The following is a 15198-nucleotide window of genomic DNA, read 5'->3' on the forward strand; positions in this document are numbered from 1 at the left end:
AAGTAAGAATTAAATTTGATGGGGTGGGACAGATATATGACAGAAATATGGGAATTGATGGGGGTGGGGAGAAAATATCTCATCATTCACAGAACCTGCCGGAACAAAATATATCATACACTTAAGTATATTTAAATAAATTTGTACAAATTTAAAAGATTTTTCTTATAAGAAGTAAGCTGTCATATTCAAGAAAGAAACACAAAATGGAGTAGAAATTTGAAGTTTCAAAATTAATTTGTTGAGAAATCATCTGATTATATGACATAAAATTCTTCTTGTCTTTTCCACAATAAATTATATTCTCAAATCAAAAATATTGTACAAATTATAGACAAACACAAAGTTTATCAAAAATGGGAAAAAGGTGAATCACCATTTAAATTTCATTGGTAAAACAATAGAGAAAGTACAAATAAACCATTTTCAGATCACCATTCTTCTGTCACCATGTTAGGCCATTTTAGACAATTGATACATTTATGACAACACAAATTATAAAGTAAGCTGTTTTTGATTACCCTCTGAGAGACGGATAGCAACAGCTGATCTCACTCTACCCTGAAAAATTCTAATTCTTATTAAATATTTTCACCGCACATTTTATCATTCTCAATCTCCTTAGACAGATGAAATGAAAACTGAAGACTAGTTTTGATTTTTGAATTCTTTTAAAAATTCAACTTGAATTCATTCACAAATTAAAATCACTTTCCAGATGTCAAATAATATTGACAGTTCAGACACAATCACACTCCTCTTATAAGAAATAAAGGCAAGTTGACCTTTGAAAGAAAGAAATGAAATGAAATGACTCAATAAATGATAAATGACCTTGACATGACCTTCAAAACGTGATACTGCTGCCTGTTAAATAACATATAGCTACTTTTACCCAGTTTGTTTTTAATTCATTGAAGTAGCACCAACACTGCTATAACACCCAAAGACTTCAAGTCTTCTCGGCACTGTTTATCTGTTATATTTCACAGCTGAGTCCAGATCATCAAGTCTTTACATACACAGTATAATACACATGATTTAAGTCACAAAATCAAGGGCAATAACTATTAAACACCTCTTAAACAAAAACAATTTCTTTAACAATATGAGTTTTAACATGAGAGGCTTCGTCTCAATTTATCTGCGAACACAAATGAGATGGGGATGTGAAATAACGCGGCTATGAATAACCTTGAGGATGACCAGAGTTCAACAACTCACTGAAGGAACTTTCAAAACATCTCTTGATTTCAGCATAACTGACAATAATAACACTCTGTTCATCTCGAGACATCAATGTTACTTTCTCTGGAACACCAGCATCAACCTATAATATCATAAATATTCCAAATAAATATCTACTTCATTAGAATTATAGTTATAATTTAACAACACACACTTTCAGATCAGAGAAATTGTGCCCAAAAAAGAAACTTTGTATTGCATTAGTCTACATTATTTTGTAGAGGTAACACTATAACAGTTTGTAGGTTTGACTTGGATGATTTCAAGCAACATCTATTCTACCCTCGGATATATTACTCCCTGTTTGGTTATGATTTGAATTGTCTTTGGATGTGTTTCAACATATTATTCTGTCTTTCACTCTTTACAAACTACTATTTATATTGGAACAGTTATCTTAGTCAGAACACCTTTAGCAAAGCAGAGACACTTTATCTAGTACAATCATATTCTATAAATAATAAAGAATGTGAAATGTCTAAAGCTATTGGTACCAAATATTATACAAATAAATCATATTACATAGTTTTATTACCTTATTTAAACATTGTATAATGTGAGCCATATCTAACCATGGTGTACCATTCTCATCTACTTGATGGAATAGATAATCTCTAAATAACTTTAATATATATCTATCACCAGTTTCAGACCAGGCTTGATCTAAACTAAAACTACAAATAACAGCAACATTTCATTAATAGGATTATTAACTGAACAATTAGCAATATTAATCTTCATACATGATTTCTTTGCATGTGAATACTGTTTCATGCATCGTTTCATTTTCCATTAAAAATGAAAAACTTGACAATGATATCAAGAATTGTGGACCCTTAAATGAAACAGATAAGTCATACTTACTCTTGTCTTTCATTGATGGCACCAAATTTACATATCAATCGGAATAATCTACCATTCTCTACCTCCTGTAATTAACAATCAAAATATTAAAAACTAAACTAAACAACCTTTTCATTTTTTAAGCCAATGACCTTAACAGGCAGTGTGCAATGATGAAAAACTAGATTGAGAGTCTAATGTATAAATATAACTCAATACAAATAACATTATAATCATAGTGTAATAATGATAACCATGATTGTAATAAATTCTCATTGCGACACTTCTGGTGGATAACACAGACTCGAACCTATTTAGTCCTACACATAAATTTTTAATGTCTATTTGGAAATAATCAATATCTATGTTTGTATGATATTGGTTTTTCTTATTCTGGAATATTGAGTCAGAAAGGGTTTACAGTTACTTACTTTAGCAAGTTCATTTTGTAAAACATCACCACGTAACTGAGCAGCATCAAGCTGTGTAAAAAATCTCGCTCCAATCATTGGCATAACATCATTAATACTTCGTGGTCGATTGGGATTAGTCAATAAATACCTAGTGAGAATCATAAAATAACAATACATTAGACGCAGACATTTTGGGAAATGTGTACATAAGATATGATATTGAATCTTTATGGTACTTGCTAAGAAAAATATGCTTTATGCTTTAATGAAATTCATTTTTGTTTGAAACAGTGTCAAATTCCAAAAATTCCACTTTCAAACAGAAATATACAGCAATGGTATATTAACAATGAAAAAAAAATAAAAGAAAAGTAACGAACAAGATAAGATTTTTCAAATCCGGTGAATAGTTTCTGGAAACCAGGTCTAAAGCATTTTGTAGATTTTCTCTCTGTAAAGACATCACTGAATTACATGCCAAGGCCAACACTATATTTCCTAAAGCATAAAGATCCTTTTGCTGAAAAACATAAACAAAGAATAATTATCATCTGACAGCTTTGAAAGCACAATAGAAAATTTTTTATCTAGTAAAAGAACTACTTAACTTAAGTTCAAAGACTAAAGTATTTATTTTGAAAGCAATTTTCTAAATAAGTTGTTGCAAAATCATATAACTTTTGGTAACCAAATTTATCAATTTGTCCTTGGAGACATATTTGTGGATTCCTATCAAAACTCACTCAACTTATTGTGTTTTTTTCCATTTCTGCACTTAATTTGCTTACTTAATTTCATTGTTTTATGAATTCATGCATTTGTGGATAAGCTGGTCTATAAATAATATAATTATCTTTTCACTGTACTTTTAAGATGAACACACGAGTCCTATTTGAGTAGCAATATGGAATTAAGTAAATTAGTTCAAGACTTATTTCCTACCTGATAATGAGGCATCAATGCCAATGGGTTTCCTTGACTATTATCAAAATTCAATACATCACTTATACCCACACAATTTATACGTAATCTGTCAAAATAAACATTAATAATCAAATCAAATCAAATAATGTCTTTTTTTCTTGCAGCCTATCAAATTTTATACATCTTTTGATTACCATCTGTTAAACAAAAACAATTGAGTTTTACAACCTATTTTTCTGAGATATAGACAAAAAACCATAGAAATAGATGTCAATATTGATCAGTATTCTACAATAAGGTATTTTATTTAGAGTTTCAACATGGTTCAAATAGTCTGGTTATAATATAGATAAACTTTGCTCATGGCTACAAAAAACCTTCCACGATTGTCTTGGCAAATGAATAATGAAATAAATTTATCTTAATACGAAATAGAAAACTAACCTTGATTTACCATAAATCAATATTTTGGTTGGGTCAAGAGAACGACATGCTAAACCAGTAGCATGTATAGCTCTTAAAGCTGAACTCAGTTGTACAACATATGTCCATATCAAACTCTCAGGTAATAATCCATTATTAGCTGGCTGAGGTGTACCACCATTCATAGACACTAAAAATATATAACATTTATTTCAACTTATAATTAATATATTTATCCAGCTTTTATACACAAATACCAAATTAACATCATAGGCTACAAAGACTGTCCAGTTGGAAAGACCTGGTTTTCTAAAAATGAAGTTCACATAGAACATGTATTTTGCCATAACCCAATCTTATATCAAATGGAAAGACCTATTATGTTCTATAATATAATGTTAAAATCTAAGATTTCAGTTTCGCCAGTTTATTTTCAATAAAACACACGATTATTATAGCAAAAAGAGAGAATTAAAAGCAATACTTACCATTACCAGCACTATAAGGTCTAGAAGCAGATGGTGTTTCACCATTAAATGGACTACTATAACCATTAACTGGAGCAGGCATATTACTGAAATGTCTAGACATCAGTGTCTCACTAGCCGGGAAAAAATCATACACAAATACAATGGCTGAAAAAGTAGAGGTTTTAACATTATTGCCAGTAGGGGAATTAGTCCTAACCATTATATTAAAGTTCATTATGTATGGTAACAGAAATATTTGGAAAAATGTTGACTGTTCGATTGAGGGCAGAATGGAACCAATGGAAACTGTTCAAAACAACCCAAAGGCCACCAAATTGAATGATTTGAAACTTACAATTATCACCATAAGCTTTAGTTGTAAATACTTCTTTCAACTGAACAATATTAGGATGATACATTTTCTTCCACATATCAATTAATGGCATACATTTAGTATTAACTAATCTGAACCCTGGAAAAAGATTAAGTTAGCTTTTCATTTCATGTACTATGTAAATAAAGATCTCAAATTTACCCAGCTTTGTTCTAGTACTGTATTCTAGTCTTACAAGCTGATATGAAGTCCAACTCTAGAAAGACATTTTCCTTTAATTTCAGAAGATCTGGCCACTGAAAAAACCAGCATCAAAATATCAGATGTTCAATTTTATTGTATATTCTTACACTTATGATAAATTTTGAAACTAAGATTATCTCATTTAGACTATCTCATTTATAAACAATTGTGAATTTAAGCAAAAAATAACACCTACCATGTATCCTACGTAAACAATAAGTCATACCATCTTTAACATTAACAGCTTTAAAACATGATGTAGGATAACCAAATATATTAGATTTCTGCAGAGGGTTCGCTGGTGGAGGTTCCAGTGGAAACAAATTATGATAGTTATCAACTTCAGCTGGCAGCTCTACAAAATATATAATTATTCATCACTATTTTCAAACCTTACAAAGGAAACTGAATTTTGTGTAATTTATTTTATTTATCAATGACATGTGCTTTTTCTATTTATACCAATATTTCCTTCTTTCTTTCTGACATCTTTGGTTCCTTAGACCAGATTAAACCATCATTGTCATAAATGATATTTGTTTTACATGTGGCACAGGTATGATATTAATTTGATGTAATTGATAAATTTGTTCAGTTCTCATACAATGTTTGTAGTTTAAATTGTGTTTAAATTTGACCAAAAGAAGGAAGTTGTAATACCTGTGTTATGAGACTGATCAAGTTGAGCCATAGTTAAAGCATGTTCATTCAAAATTTGCTGAAAAACATAAGACTCGAACATTAGTTTATGATGTCAATTATTAACAACAGAAATGAAATAAATGGAATATTTCAGGCACTTTACTAGACTAATGAAGACGGGCAACACGATAGAGTGTACAATGAGGGGAATTTTGCCAAGACAGTGGCATTAGCCTACTCTTTTTCAATTTCCAACAGTCAAACTCATTAAACTACTGACAAGGAGACACTAGAGGTTTACAATTCAACTTGTCTTATTCATATTATAAAACTATGCTTACTAGTTTGATTTCATCTGCCATGAAAAATTGTGGCAAGTTAGCTTTCAATTTCATATGGGCTATATGAGGTGGTATGCTTGGATACATAGCAAAATTTGGTAAAACCTAAAAAAACAAATAGTATAACGTAGGCAATTTGGTCTTCATATAGAGAATGTTAATTACTATCTGGAAGTGACAGTAAACTAAACTTCTATGTTTTTAATGAATTGTTAGGGAAGAAGTTGTAAGATTTTAATTATTAAAAGTGATGTGGATAATCAGTTAAAATTCTACACCCCATCCATATCCTGTAAATTGACAAGATATTAACTAACAAAATATTTATGAAGAAAACAACTTACAACTCCTTGATGTTGAGGTGAGAAATCATCAGGTGAATAGAAATAAGTCGTACCACCAACATTTTCCTTTAAATAGATAGTAATTACATATTAATAACTGATTGTCTTTCAATTAACATTGATAATTGGCTAACAATTCTTTTCTAAAGCTACAAACACACAATTTCATTATTTTCCACGTCTGCCAGTATAACCAAATCAAATTTCATTGCAAAATAATAAAATTTGTGGCAAAGACATTTTTACTTACACAAAGAATTTGATTTTTGTTCTATATAGCTGTTTGACAAGAACTCATTCTAGAATTGCTGGTTATACTAGAACTAGCCTACTAGTATGAGCAAAACAAGTAATTATACAGAACATGAACAATATTCAAATTCAAAGAAACAAAAACAAAATTGGTAAGGCACTGTTTGTCACAAAAACATATAGACTAGAATGAATAATAAATATTACCTGAATAGTATTGGCTGATTTCTGAGGGATAGTAGTTTGACGGAGAGGAGTGACAGGAGATGCTGTACGACGTAACATTAGAGGAGAATTAGTTGGTGATATTCCAGGACTCGGGCTTGGACTAACATTAGATGAATAGATCACTGAAATAAAATAATCAATTAATATTTCAGGTTTAATTAATTAAAATTAGTATACAATATTGCCCTCAAAATTTATAGTCAGCATGCATATATTTCTTCCATCAACATGCTATCTCAATGATGGGTTATATAACCATAACTAATTATCATCACTCCTGATAATTTTATGGTTTTAACTCATTCTGATCTTTGTATTTGTATTAACAATGGCTTGCTTCTGCTATCCTTGATTTTCTTCAGGACAAATATATGTGAAGTACTTTTTTGTTATATTTTGTTTAATTTGTTATTAAACTTCATATAGACAATACTTACTATAAATGATATGATTTGATAAGTATATAAATATAGACAATACTTACTATGATTGATATGATTTGATAAGTATATAAATATAGACAATACTTACTATGATTGATATGATTTGATAATATAAATATAGACAATACTTACTTTGAATGATATGATTTGATAAGAATATAAATATAGACAATACTTACTATGAATGATATGATTTGATAAGTATATAAATATAGACAATACTTATTATGATTGATATGATTTGATAAGTATATAAATATAGACAATACTTACTATGATTGATATGATTTGATAAGAATATGAATATAGACAATACTTACTATGAATGATATGATTTAATAAATAACAATATTTACTATGAATGATATGATTTGATAAGCATACAAATGTAGACAATAAGACAATACTTACTATGATTGATATGATTTGATAAGAATATAAATATAGACAATACTTACTATGAATGATATGATTTGATAAGAATATAAATATAGACAATACCTACTATGAATGATATGATTTGATAAGAATATAAACATATACAATACCTACTATGAATGATATGATTTGATAAGTATATAAATATAGACAATACTTACTATGATTGATATGATTTGATAAGTATATAAATATAGACAATACTTACTATGATTTGATAAGAATATAAATATTGACAATACTTACTATGATTGATATGATTTGATAAGTATATAAATATAGACAATACTTACTATGATTGATATGATTTGATTATCAATAAATATAGACAATACTTACTATGATTGATATGATTTGATGTGGTTGGTGTGATAGTATTGGCAGTAGATATTATATTACTATATGTAGAGAATGATGGAGTACTAGCACTATGTGACAGTGAATTATTCGTACCAGATTTTGGAGAAAAATCATTAGGAACCTGAAATAGAGGAGACATATTTAAGACAGTTGTACAAAATTTCTTTCATGTTGTAGGGCCAAGCATGTCTTGAAATATATTGAAAACAATAGTTTAAAAAACATATAGAAAAAAGATAGCTTGCCATACACCGACTGGCAGATTTGATTTTGAATAGAAATATTTGGCAGTGAGAATCACCAGTATGAAATATTCAACCTTCATTCGTACACTTCTTTTCAACTTTTTGGACCTAAAAGTCAAACACGTTTTCAAGGACAAAAGCAAAAACTCATATTTAATATTTTTGTTCATCCTTGGGTGATAACAAACACTCACACCAAGTTTTGTCAAAATCTGTCAAAAATTCCACAGAGTTTACGAGCTAAAAATTGAACACGTTTTCAAGAACAATGTCAATAAATTTTAAAAAGGGGTTCATCCATGGGTGGTAATAGACAATTCAACCAAATTTCATCAAAATCTGTCAAGAAATGTGCTGTCTAGAGTGTTTACAAGCAAGTGTGAACCAACAGACGGACATGGGTGACGACAATATACACCCCCCATTTTATGTGGGCCTATAAAAATAACTTAAAATCAAATCACTTAAAAATTCAGAAATTATGAAATGGATTCTCTTACCTTATTTGGAATATTAGCAGCTGCTAAATTTAAAGCAGCAAAATCATTGGCTATACCTTGATCGTTGGCAGGTGTAGGCACAAAGGGTTTCGCGTTCTGGGAAAGGGATCCAAGCATACTGTTCCGAGATCTGGGTCTTGGACGCTAAAAAACAAACAAATGTTACAGGTATTAACAAGTACAAAACTTTCAAGATTTAAGTCAATACATCATACTTTGACTATTCCAGACACTTTTTAACCTCTTCTATCACGTAAACAAATATTAACAATTATAAGCTTACTTATATCTAAATTTGAAACTTACACCACTGGAAAATTGTTGGAATTCTTGAACCGAGTTCGGAGCTGAACAGAACGTGGCATTAAAATATTGATCACCGCTATTTGCTAAGCTATCTGTCATTCCTGAAATGATATTTAATTAAAGACATTAAAATTAATTACATAGCTTACAGAATATATTCACCTGTCATTTTTTAAATGTTATATAATAACTCATTTATCATTAGACCAGAGTAGTCCGTTATTCACTGTTTCTAGTAAAACATATCATCTTTCTCATTTTCTCAACTTGTAACATCTTCAAATGCAACTGTAGTTATCCTTCATTTAAATAGTCAATCAAGAAACTCATCCACATCAAATTTGGCGTTTTTGTTAGCATGATTGTAAGAAGCATGAAAAAGATAGCTTGCCAGGCAAGGTAACATACGCCCACTACTAAAAATGATTACAAAGTCTTAAGTGACTTAATGAATTTTCAAATAATCTTTAAAAAAAATATAAGTCAACGAAAGACCTCAAAACAGTTCATCAAATTATTATCAAACAAATTATCATAAACAAGGTCTTATCAATATATATATATATACAAGCATACCAAGTTTCATTAAGATCAGATGAAAACTGTAGTCCCTATAGTGTTCACAAAAACATTTGGACATATTTTTACTAAGCCAAGGCAATAACTCAAATTCTGTTCATTGAAAAATTGTCAACTCTGAACTTGACCACTACTTCTAGATGATCATACCAAATTTCATTCAGATCAGATGAAAACTGTAGTCTCTATTGTGTTCACTAACAAATTTTGACATGTTTTTACAAAGTCACTGGCAATAGCTCAAAAAAATAATACATCAAAAAATCTTCAAATTCAAACTTGACCAAGACCTCATCAATATAAATACTCACACCAAAAAGCATTAAAATCGGATAAAAACTGTAGTCTCCATTGTGTTCACAAAATCGTTTTACGCAGTTAAGGGCAATAGCTCAAAAATCGTTCATCGAAAGATCGGCAAATTCGAACTTGACCAAGATCTCATCAATATAAATGATCACACTAAATATCATTAAAATCAGATCAAAACTGTAGTGTCTATTGTGTTCACAAACAAATTTTGATACGTTTTTTAGGCAAGGGCAGTAACTCAAAAACCATTCATCGAAAAGTCGTCAAGATCTCATCAGTATAAAAACTCTACAGACGGACAAGGGCGACGACAATATACAACCATTTGGAATTTACACATTATGAGGTGGGCGCGTAAAACCAAAGATGGAATGAAGCTTGTAATTGCATGACATCGACCATTTTCTGAAACACCATCCAATTGATGTTAGATCCTGATCCTAAAAGCCATAAGGTAAGATATACATCATAACCTGAATCTATGAACTACCAAACATCTAACAGCAGAGAAGAAAAAAAAATCTTTTGATATCAAAAATCAATTGATTTTGTTTCATTAAAATCAATTAAAAACAAACTCACATAAGCTGGTCAGTAGCAACACAAACAAAATCAACAAGATTCCAAATAATATTGAATAACAATTGCCAATAACTTTTGAGCCAAAAATAAATAACCTCTCTTGTCACAGTTCAAGTCAATTATCTCTTAAAAACTGTTAACTAGAAATGAGTCCAGTTATAAGTATAACAAGTATTCAGTATAATCAACTGTTATAACAAGTTATAATAAGAAGTACTAACAGTGTACAATAACTGTGCCATCTGAGTAATCAATAACAACACCTACTGACAACATGTCATTCTAAACTCTTCCACTGACATCAGAGATGTAAGGAGCCTTGAGCTATTGGAAATTCAAACAAATCCACTAATTGGAAAAGAAACTGAGAAATAAAGCTTTAATCTTCCTTCCTTCTTATGTTTTCATTTTCAATATCAACTGCAATCCTTTGATAATTTATCTTAAAGCTTAATCAATCTTATTTTAAAGGAAATCAAAGTAGATTAAAGTTTGCTTTAATGGGTCGGACATCATATTTTTTCTTGATTAGTCTCTTGTGTCAGACACGTAAGCTTATAACTCAGAACAGGTTGAAAAAAGAAGGTATAGTCAGCACTATTAACTGGGACACTCTCAGATTAAAAAGGCTTATCATCGTTGGGTGACATAGAAAAAGCATCTTGTTGTACAGATGGAACAATAAACTGAGGGCCTGTGTGCTACAGACTGTGCATATTTGCACATAAATAATGTTAAGGAAGTGGTAACAATCTATACTTCCACAAGGCTTTTTGGTTGAATTGCAGGAGAACTGGAAGTTGCGTTAACCTTTACAAGTGATTATATAATAACTGATTTTCACACAAAGAAACAAAACCCAAGAACCAAAATTCATCAATCATTAAAAGGTTTTATGTCATTATACAATAAATAAAATCATCAACTATCTATGTAGCCCTACAAAATAGATCTTCCTGTACAGATTAAATTGATTATAAACCTACACCATATTTCTGTGATAGTGACATCATCTGTGAGATATCCCAACTCATTACATTCAATTTTTAAAGGGGCAGGTTCGCTCTTTTCAGAGGTTGATTTGAGTCTTTAATATATTCAAATAGTCTTCACAAATACTACAAAATCTCATAATTCCTTCAAAATTACCTCAAACAAGGAATTGCACTTTTTATTTTTACGTCTTTTTTTTATATATGGCAAAGTCTCAAGAAAAGACAAGTTCAGTCTAAACAAAATTAGACCAAACTTTCATACCGTTTTTATTAATTTTTTTTTTTAATATAGCCACTTTAGTTAGGGTCTAAAGACTAACCTCTTAAACAATCGTCAAAAAAAACGTGTGACTTAACCCTGTTTTAGCCTATCAAATTTCTGCCCTCTCCAGCGCTGGATTGGTTAAAGCAGATGCCATCAGATTAGGTCAAAACGTTATTGCGAAAGAATGTTTAAGATGCCAGTCTTTAGACCCCAACTGAACTGGCTATATCAAAACTAAAAGCTAATAAACCAAAGTTTGGTTCAATTTTAATCATAGACTGACATGGTTGTCTTTTTACGTTTCAAACGTGAATAATTCTGTACACACAAGGATTTGAAGGCTCAAATTTCGACAGTGAGCTGTGAACACTGTTACTGATCAGCTTAGCTAAAAAATTCCTTTTCCTGAGACTAAGGTACGATTGGTTAAACACATGGCCATGTCGCTTTAAAAATGTTCGATTTCAAATGATCATGTTCATGTTCAGTTATCCTTGAGATTGTGACCTTGATTGGGTATTACTATTACTAATCACGCCATTTAATACACATGTAGGTCAGTTATCTGAAGAGTTAAACTCTGATTAACAACATGTTTCAGGTTCTGTTAATATTTCTGATATATAAGTGACATAAATATTGCCCTTGGGACTATTAACATAAAAAAAAAATCAATCTAAATTTATTTATCATACTATTATAAGCTTATATATGTCTAAATTCATAGAGCATGTCAGTATTGTTTTAAATTTTTCACAAATTGTCTTTAATCACCAAGTCAAAATTCTGTTTGTTCCAAAAACAAAGTCCACAACCAAAACAAAACCAAAACAAAACTAGGTAACTCGTCCAAAATATCCTAATGCATTTTGTGAAAATCATAGTATGGTACAATAAGAAAGTCAATTGTTAACATGTAGCAAATGACTAGTAGGCACCAAAAACTCACTATCTGATTTTAGTCAAGGGTACATGTTATTTCTACAACAAACAACTAATAGGCCTACTACTCCCAGAATACCATATTTAAAGGGATTGTAAAGAGCTTTTCTAAGTATTTTATGTGTATCAGGGATACTGATTGAATCAATTTGCACTAGTCCCATTTTCAATCTGACGTCTGTGGTTCGTGCAATTCCACTAAAACTAAGTGTTTGATGACGTCACTAATGACTAAATATGCTTTATCACCTTCGCGATTCTTGATGTCATCAAATATTTAGTTTCAGTTAAATTGTACAAACCACAGTCTGATTGAAAATTTGAATGGTGCAAATTGATGCTATAAATGTCTCTGATACACATACAAAATCTAGAAAACTTCTTTACAATCCATTCAACTTAATACAAATAGTGTGTAGGATATCTATCAATAGATCAGTTTCTACTGTTACTGTTTACTGCATTTTAATGTGATCAGTTTTAGTCAATAGTTTTACTCATATTGCTTAAGTAACACTATTGATTAAAACAACTAATCACATTGAAATGCTTACACATATTCCACTTTCATGTAAAGATCCAATCATTATGACATTGTTAGTAAAGATTAAGTAGACCATTTTTAAAAATGCAGAAGCACAAGAAAAGATAATTAGGCCTATTAATTTTACTATTTCCTCGACAAGAAAAATGAAACATGACCAGACCCTATTGAAGAAAAAACCCAACAAACTCTACACATTTTACGTCATCATTATAAGCCAAGGAAAATGGTTTTTCTTAAAATTTCAAAAGATCTATTGCTTATCTATTAGCATTACATGTTAAAGGCCCTAACATGATTCTTAGTTTTTAGTTTATACATTTTTTTGTTAATTTTGGATTGTTAACCTTCAAATATAATTATATCATGCTTTATTATCAACAATATTGTTCATTAAATATTTAGATCTTGGGACTAAATTGATGACTGTCAATAAAGTCTAAGTAGGCCAAGAAGAATCAGACAAAAACAATCACAATGGAATAACATTAGATCTTCTGACACCATCGGAAACAACTTATACATTTCGTGGCAGTGACCTTAGAAAAGACAATATATCTAGGCCACACAATAATTACCTGGATTTTCCGGAACACCATTCGGTGTGCCAGAGAACGAGTTTGGCATCGAACCTGGATTTGGATGTCCATGTAAAAACTGACATTCGTCGCCGTAGGCACAGACACCCGAGTTCATAAAATATCGGCATAATGCGGCCTTCTTTCCGGGTGGAACCGCACTTGTCATTGTTAAAGGGAGGCGAAATTCACCTCTTCATTAATTTATTCTAAGAAAATAATTGTATTGGCATTTATCCTTTCAAAAGTATGTTTATCTTTCAACTAAGTTTCCCTTATTTTTGAACAGGTACTCCATTATTGATGCGCGCGCACAATTTCAGGGAACTCTGGGAGTAGAAATTTAGGTCAGTAGCAGTCGGCAACATTATAAATATTTGTGTACGAAATTTATCTCAAAAATTATACTTGGATTTTTTATTATCGCAACACTAAATATTCAATTGTGCACCCTGCTAGATAGCACAATCGATTTGCATTCAAAAGTTATATAGGCCTGTAAAGTTTTGGATATTGCGATTTTGTTCATATCGTATAATTATTTTGGAGTAGTGTAGACCACACCTAACGAATCCTACCTACCAACTTAAGGTAATAAAAAATACCAGAATTACATTCCGTAATTGTGTTTGGAATATTCCTTCATTCACAAATGACCGAAACATCTGCCTCTATTCCAGACTCTGGAATGAAATTAAATGAGTGGCGTTTGACGTCCTACTTTTCTGCACCATAGGCCTATGTGCAATGAAGACGGACAACGACATGCAGGTGCAAAGAAGGAGATTTTTTCCAGGACAGCAGCTGCGGCATAAGCCTGCTCTTTTGAACATTGTCAGCTGGTGTCTACTCCGGCCAATGACTTCCAAAATATCTATCAGGGGCTGGAATAGAAGGCAGGTGTTTCGGACTATGCTAGCTGTGATATCAATGAATCTAAGACTAAGGGCATCGCATCCCATGCTAGATTTTTTGAGGCTCCTCCAAGACCTTGAACGAAACGGATTACTTTTTTCATGAAGTGAAAATATAAGCACATCTCATTGTTCCATCACATGATTAGAATTTCATTGACTAATTCTCGAAAAGAAAATACAGACAACCTATCCTTTAAAGGGACATTCCGGTTTTTTGTAGGTCGAAATTTTTTTTGCTCAAATTTGTGAAAACTTTACACCAAAATCTAGAGAAATATGCCCTTTAACTTATCTATTTTTAGGTAAGCTAACTGATGAATATATACTCATATTGACCTTTTCGAGAACTTCAATTTATATTCATTCCAAGACGTAGGTCTAGTATCACTTTAAGGTATTTTGTTCAACATCGATCCTTTATGATTAAAAGATTTGATTATTTCAGACTATTCCTCTTTTCCAGATGTAGGCTACTGTAGGTTATGTC

General features: G+C 30.8%; 2 protein-coding genes across 2 annotated transcripts; both read right to left on the bottom strand.

The window, feature by feature from the left end:
• Nucleotides 1-704: 704 nt before the first annotated feature.
• Nucleotides 705-6303, bottom strand: LOTGIDRAFT_209346 (hypothetical protein). Its single transcript, XM_009057190.1, has 13 exons — nt 6226-6303; nt 5882-5986; nt 5559-5616; nt 5095-5253; nt 4677-4793; nt 4382-4486; nt 3873-4041; nt 3447-3534; nt 2885-3024; nt 2523-2652; nt 2113-2177; nt 1784-1922; nt 705-1330 (listed from the first exon to the last, which is right to left on the bottom strand). The coding sequence occupies exons 2-13, from the start codon at nt 5966-5968 to the stop codon at nt 1184-1186; spliced, it is 1404 nt and encodes a 467-aa protein (XP_009055438.1). The 5' UTR covers nt 5969-5986; nt 6226-6303; the 3' UTR covers nt 705-1183.
• LOTGIDRAFT_153285 (hypothetical protein) lies at nt 6154-13963 on the bottom strand (the record flags this gene model as incomplete). The annotated part of the gene is made up of 7 exons (XM_009057191.1): nt 6154-6171; nt 6226-6291; nt 6685-6827; nt 7926-8067; nt 8692-8835; nt 8998-9098; nt 13795-13963. 7 exons carry the CDS (start codon nt 13961-13963, stop codon nt 6154-6156), a joined length of 783 nt encoding a protein of 260 aa, XP_009055439.1.
• Between the last annotated feature and the right edge of the window lie 1235 nt (nt 13964-15198).

Source organism: Lottia gigantea (assembly GCF_000327385.1).
Source record: "Lottia gigantea unplaced genomic scaffold LOTGIsca_3, whole genome shotgun sequence".
Taxonomy (NCBI): domain Eukaryota; kingdom Metazoa; phylum Mollusca; class Gastropoda; family Lottiidae; genus Lottia; species Lottia gigantea.

Coding starts and splice junctions, on each gene's coding strand:
- LOTGIDRAFT_209346 (XM_009057190.1), bottom strand. CDS start 5,968: ATGTATCCAAGCATACCACCTCATATAGCCCATATGAAATTGAAAGCT. Junction 3,535..3,872: donor TTGATTTATGGTAAATCAAG/GTTAGTTTTCTA, acceptor TTATTTTGACAG/ATTACGTATAAATTGTGTGG. Junction 1,923..2,112: donor GCCATCAATGAAAGACAAGA/GTAAGTATGACT, acceptor TGTTATTTGTAG/TTTTAGTTTAGATCAAGCCT.